Source organism: Corvus brachyrhynchos, unplaced genomic scaffold (genome assembly GCF_000691975.1).
Source record: "Corvus brachyrhynchos isolate BGI_N302 unplaced genomic scaffold, ASM69197v1 scaffold527, whole genome shotgun sequence".
Taxonomy (NCBI): domain Eukaryota; kingdom Metazoa; phylum Chordata; class Aves; order Passeriformes; family Corvidae; genus Corvus; species Corvus brachyrhynchos.
The window spans coordinates 34,440-41,392 of record NW_008239051.1 but is presented as its reverse complement, the minus strand read 5'-3'; the positions used below and the strand labels follow the sequence as shown (position 1 = coordinate 41,392).

The window sequence follows — 6,953 nt, the reverse complement described above, 5'->3', positions numbered from 1 at the left end:
GCGCCGTGTCCCCAGGGAGGTGTGGCGGCAATGTGCGCACTGGCTGGTGGCCGCACGCGTCCTGCCCGCCGGACACCGGGCCAGCAGCCCGGGGGGACAGGTGTGGGACCTGGCACAGGCACTACGGGACGGGGTCCTGCTGTGCCACCTCCTCAACGCCCTCCTGCCCCGCGCTGTCCCCTCCCGGGACATCTGTCCCCGACCCCAGATGTCACAGGTGAGAGCCAAGGTGGGGACAGGGGGTGGTTGGCCCAGGGAGGGATGAGGGGGGGGATGTGACAATGACGGTGACAACGGGGGCTGGGGATGGAGACGACGGTGACAATGATGGGTGTGGGTGAGGGTGGTGGCGATGATGGGGACAGTGGGGATAGAGAAAATGGGGACATTGATGGTGACAATGACAGGGTTGGTGTGACTGAGGGTAAAGGGGCAATGACAATCATGGGGACAATGGGGATGGAGACAATGGGGACATTGATGGTGACAATGACAGGGTTGGTGTGACTGAGGGTAAAGGGGCAATGACAATCATGGGGACAATGGGGATGGAGACAATGGGGACATTGATGGTGACAATGACAGGGCTGGAGTGACTGAGGGTAAAGGAGTGATGATGATGGGGACAATGGGAATGACGATGATGAGGACATTGGTGGTGACAGTGTCAGGGCTGGTGTGACTGAGGGTGATGGGGCAATGACAATCATGGGGACAATGGGGGTGGTGACAATGGGGACGTTGATGGTGACAATGACAGGGCTGGTGTGACTGAGGGTAAAGGAGTGATGACAATCATGGGGACAATGGGGATGGAGACAATGGGGACGTTGACGGTGGCATTGGGGTTGCTGGTGACAGTGACATTGATGGTGACAATGACAGAGTTGGTGTGAATAAGGTTGATGGCAACAGGGTTGATGGTGACATTGGGATTGTTGGTGAAAGTGACAGTGACGATGACAGGGCTGATGAGAACGAGGGTGATGACAATGTGATGGTGACATTGATGGTGACAGTGGTGGTGTTGGTGACAGTGCCAATCACAGTGATGGTGATGATGGTGCCAAGGAGGTCACGGTGACAATGACAGTGTTGGTGACAATGACAATCATGGTGATGGTGGTGATGATGGTGCCAAGGAGGTGATGGTGACGAAGGTGACAGTGACAAGCATGGTGATGATGGTGACGATGATGCCAAGGGAGTGACAGGGACAGGGACAATCGCCGTGTTGATGGGGGTGACAATGACAGCATTGGTGACAGAGATGATGGTGGTGCCAGTGTCACCAGTGGTGACAACGGTGGTCGTAACTGTGGAGAGATGAAGGTGTTGATGGCGACGGTGACAACGGGGGTGGCAGTGACAACAAGGGTGACACTGGGGGGGATGGCGGGTGGCACCGGTGACGGTGACACCGGTGACGGTGACACTGGCGATGGTGCCACCGCAGTTCCTGTGCCTGAGGAACATCCGCACCTTCCTGACCGCCTGCGCCGACAAATTCGGGCTGCCCAAGCACCGGCTCTTCGGCGCCTTCGACCTCTTCGATGTCCAGGACTTCGGCAAGGTGGGGTCAGGGGTCCAGCTGTCCTGGTGGGTTGGGACCCAGGGCTCTGGGTCACACCCCTTCCCCCCTCAATATCACCCGTCTGTCCCCAGGTGATTGAGACGCTCTCGACGCTCTCCTGGACCCCGATTGCACAGAGCAAAGGATTCACGTGAGTGGGCAGGACTCAGGTGTCCGGTCCCCTCCAGGAGGGACCCTGGTGTCCAGTTCCCAAGGGTCCCAGGTGTCCAGTTCCCAAGGGTCCCAGGTGTCCAGTCCTGGCATCCAGTCCCTGAGGGTCCCAGGTGTTCTGTTCCTAAGAGCCCCCACTCTCCAGTCCCTAAGGGATCTAGGTGTCCAGTCCCTGAGGGTCCCAGATGTCCAGTCCTGGTGTCCAGTCCCTGAGGGTCCCAGGTATCCCCTCCCTAAAGGTCTCAGATGTCCAGTCCCCAAGGTACCCTGATGTCCAGTTCTCAAGGGACCCAGGTGTCCAGTCCTGAGGTCCAGTCCCCCAAAGTCTAGTCCCTAATGTCCAGTCCCCGAGGGTCTCTGATGTCCGGTCCCTGAGGGTCCCCAATGTCCAGTCCCCGAGGGTCAGTCATGTCCAGTCCCTGGTGTCCAGTCCCTCAGGGTCCCTGATGTCCAGTCCCTGAGGGTCCCTGGTGTCCAGTCCCCGAGGGTCCCCAGTGTCCAGTCCCTGGTGTCCAGTCCCTCAGGGTACCTGATGTCCAGTCCCCGAGGGTCAGTGGTGTCCAGTCCCTGGTGTCCAGTCCCCGAGGGTCAGTGGCGTCCAGTCCCTGGTGTCTGGTCCCTGAGGGTCCCCAATGTCCAGTACCCAAGGGTCAGTGGTGTCCAGTCCCTGGTGTCCGGTCCCTGAGGGTCCCCAATGTCCAGTCCCCGAGGGTCAGTGGTGTCCAGTCCCTGGTGTCCAGTCCCTGAGGGTCAGTGGTGTCCGGCCATGTCTCCCCCAGGCCGTTCCCGTCCGAGGACAGCGTTGGGGACGATGACGTTTACAGCGGCCTCTCCGACCTCATCGAGTGAGTGGGGGGGTACTGGGAGGTACTGGGGGGGTCTGGGGCCACCTCAGGGGGTCCAGGGGGCTTTAAGGGGGGCAATTTGGGACAATAAGGGACATTTGGGGACATTTGGGGATATTGGGGGATCTTGGGGCCTATTAAGGGGGGATTGGGATGCCAAGGGGTACTGGGATGTACTGGGAGCTACTGGGAGGTACTGGGGGCACCTCAGAGCAGTCCTGGAGGTTTGAGGGGGGGTACTGGGGGGGCACTGGGAATGAGGACATTAAGGGGCCCCCATGGGATCTGGGGACAATCAGAGGCCCCCGGGGGGTTTGGGGGAGCTCCAGGGGGTTTGGGGGGTTCCGGGCATGTCCGAGAGGTGTCCGAGGGGGTGTCCTGTGCTGTCCCCACCACGCAGTGACACGGCCGAGGAGGACGATGACCTCTACGACTGCGTCGAGGCCGAAGGGGACGACGGTGACGACATCTACGAGGACCTGATGAGGGTCGAGCGCCCCCCGGCCACGGTGGGTGTGACCCCACAGGGGGCTGGGACACCCCCTGGACACCTGTGTCCCCCTTCCCCCGGACACCCGTGTCAACCCCCCCGGCCATCGCCGTGATTGTCCCCGACATCGGGGACATTTGGGGGGATTTGGGGGCATTTGGGACTTGGGAGACATGGGGGACATTGGGAACATTGGGAACATTGGGAACATTGGGTGCATGGGGTACACGGAGACCCTGGAGTCCATCTGCCAGGTGGGGACATTTAGGGACATTTGGGGCCATTTGGGGGCATGGGGAACATTGGGGACATTGGGGACATTGGGAACATTGGGGGCATGGGGTACACGGAGACCCTGGAGTCCATCTGCCAGGTGGGGACATTTGGGGACATTTGGGGGGTATTTGGGGACATTCGGGTACATGTGGGACATGCGGGACATTGGGAGCATTGGGAACATTGGGGGCAATGGGGTACACGGAGACCCTGGAGTCCATCTGCCAGGTGGGGACATTTGGGGACATTTGGGGGGTATTTGGGGGCATGGGGGACATGGGGGACATTGGGGACATGGGGACACTGGGGACATTGGGAACACTGGGGACATGGGGTACATGGAGATCCTGGAGTCCATCTGCCAGGTGGCGACATCGGGGACATTTGGGGGGATTTGGGGGCATTTGGGACTTGGGGGACATGGGGGACATTGGGAACATTGGGAACATTGGGAACATTGGGTGCATGGGGTACACGGAGACCCTGGAGTCCATCTGCCAGGTGGGGACATTTAGGGACATTTGGGGCCATTTGGGGGCATGGGGAACATTGGGGACATTGGGGACATTGGGGACATGGGGGAAATGGGGGACACTGGGGACACTGGGGACACTGGGGGAATTGGTTATATGGAGACCCTGGAGTCCATCTGCCAGGTGGAGACACTGGGGACATTTGGGGACATTTGGGGGTATTTGGGGGCATTGGGGGGCATTGGGGACATTTGGGGCCATTTGGGGGCATTTGGGGGCATTTGGGGGCATTTGGGGGCATTTGGGGGCATTTGGGGGCATTTGGGGGCATTTGGGGGCATTTGGGGGCATTTGGGGGCATTTGGGGGCATTTGGGGGCATTTGGGGGCATTTGGGGGCATTTGGGGGCATTTGGGGGCATTTGGGGGCATTTGGGGGCATTTGGGGGCATTTGGGGGCATTTGGGGGCATTTGGGGGCATTTGGGGGCATTTGGGGGCATTTGGGGGCATTTGGGGGCATTTGGGGGCATTTGGGGGCATTTGGGGGCATTTGGGGGCATTTGGGGGCATTTGGGGGCATTTGGGGGCATTTGGGGGCATTTGGGGGCATTTGGGGGCATTTGGGGGCATTCGGGTACATGTGGGACGTGGGGGACATGGGGGACATTGGGAACATTGGGGGCATGGGGTACATGGAGATCCTCGAGTCCATCTGTCAGGTGGGGACATCGGGGACATTTGGGAACATTTGGGGGGTATTGGGGGGCATGGGGGACATTGGGGACATTGGGGACATTGGGTACATGGAGATCCTCGAGTCCATCTGTCAGGTGGGGACATCGGGGACATTTGGGGCCATTTGGGGGCATTTGGGGACATTTGGGTACATGTGGGACATGGGGGACATGGGGGACATTGGGAACATTGGGGGCAATGGGGTACACGGAGACCCTGGAGTCCATCTGCCAGGTGGGGACATTTGGGGACATTTGGGGGGTATTTGGGGACATTCGGGTACATGTGGGACAGACATTTGGGGGCAATGGGGACATCAGGGACACTGGAGGGATTGGGGACATCGGGGGGATTTGGGACATTTGGGGACATTTGGGGGCATTTGGGGGCATTTGGGACATCGGGGGGATTGGGGACATGAGGTACATGGAGACCCTGGAGTCCATCTGTCAGGTGGGGACACTGGGGACATTTGGGGACATTTTGGGGCATTGGGGACATTGGGAGAATTGGGGATGTTGGGACCATTGGGCACATTGGGGACATTTGGGGACATTGGGAGAATCAGGGATTTTGGGGCCATTGGGGTCATTTGGGGACATTTGGGGGCATTGAGGACATTTTGGGGATATTGGGGACATTTCAGGACATTGGGGATATTGAGGACATTTTGGGGACATTGGGGATATTGGGGACATTTTGGGGACATTGGGGATATTGGAGACATTTCAGGACATTTCAGGACATTGGGGATATTGGGGACATTTTGGGGACATTGGGGATATTGGGGACATTTCAGGACATTTCAGGACATTTCAGGACATTGGGGACATTGGGGACATTTAAGGACTTTGGGGATATTGGGGACATTGGGGACATTTGGGGACATTTTGTGACATTTTAGGACATTGGGGGCGTTGGGGGCGTTGGGGACGTTGGGGACATTTGGGGACATTGGGGACATTTGGGGACATTGGATCATGGGGGACATGGGGACACAGAAGGACTCAGGGGGACATTGGGGACAGAGGTGGCCGCGCGGGGCCTCCCAGCGCTCCCAGTGCTCCCAGTAAGGGCCGGTGTCCCCTGGTGTCCCCAGCACTTCCTGCGGCCACTGCGGCACTTCCTGAGCCCGCGGGACATGGAGAGCATCTTCATCAACGTGGAGGTGACAGTGACATCGGGGCACGGGGACACGGGGACACCAGTGACACCAGGGACACTGACCAGTAACACCAGTAACACCAGTAACACTGATCAGTAACACCAGTGCCACTGACCAGTAACACCAGTGACGTGGAGGTGACAGTGACGCCGGGGCACGGGGACATGGGGACACCAGTAACACCAGTGACACTGACCAGTAACACCAGTAACACTGACCAGTAACACCAGTGACGTGGGGACACCAGTGACACCAGTGACACTGACCAGTAACACCAGTAACACTGACCAGTAACACCGACCAGTAACACCAGTGCCACTGACCAGTGCCACTGACCAGTAACACCAGTGACATGGAGGTGACAGTGACACTGGGGCACGGGGACATGGGGACACCAGTGACACCAGTGACACTGACCAGTAACACCAGTAACACCAGTAACACTGATCAGTAACACCAGTGCCACTGACCAGTAACACCAGTGACGTGGAGGTGACAGTGACGCCGGGGCACGGGGACATGGGGACACCAGTAACACCAGTGACACTGACCAGTAACACCAGTAACACTGACCAGTAACACCAGTGACATGGAGGTGACAGTGACACCGGGGCACGGGGACATAGGGACACCAGTGACACCAGTAACACTGACCAGTAACACTGACCAGTAACACCAGTGACATGGGGACACCAGTGACACTGACCAGTGCCACTGACCAGTAACACCAGTGACATGGAGGTGACAGTGACACTGGGGCACGGGGACATGGGGACACCAGTGACACCAGTGACACTGACCAGTAACACCAGTGATGTGGGGACACCAGTGACACTGACCAGTAACACCAGTAACACTGACCAGTAACACCAGTGACGTGGGGACACCAGTGATACTGACCAGTGACACTGACCAGTGACACTGACCAGTAACACCAGTGATGTGGGGACACCAGTGACACTGACCAGTAACACCAGTGATGTGGGGACACCAGTGACACTGACCAGTAACACCAGTAACACTGACCAGTAACACCAGTGACGTGGGGACACCAGTGATACTGACCAGTGACACTGACCAGTGACACTGACCAGTAACACCAGTGATGTGGGGACACCAGTGACACTGACCAGTAACACCAGTGATGTGGGGACACCAGTGACACTGACCAGTAACACCAGTAACACTGACCAGTGACACTGACCAGTAACACCAGTGATGTGG

General features: G+C 58.2%; 1 protein-coding gene across 1 annotated transcript in view; it reads left to right on the top strand.

The window, feature by feature from the left end:
- Positions 1-7: 7 nt before the first annotated feature.
- LOC103619026 (proto-oncogene vav) overlaps positions 8-6,953 on the top strand; it is a gene marked incomplete at both ends in the record, with an annotated part of 32,060 nt that continues 25,114 nt past the window's right edge. The window contains 7 exons of the mRNA XM_017739064.1: positions 8-217; positions 1,457-1,573; positions 1,666-1,724; positions 2,524-2,589; positions 2,990-3,190; positions 4,768-4,798; positions 5,664-5,824. Coding sequence (XP_017594553.1) covers positions 8-217; positions 1,457-1,573; positions 1,666-1,724; positions 2,524-2,589; positions 2,990-3,190; positions 4,768-4,798; positions 5,664-5,824 — 845 coding nt within the window. The remainder of the gene's footprint in view (positions 218-1,456; positions 1,574-1,665; positions 1,725-2,523; positions 2,590-2,989; positions 3,191-4,767; positions 4,799-5,663; positions 5,825-6,953) is intronic.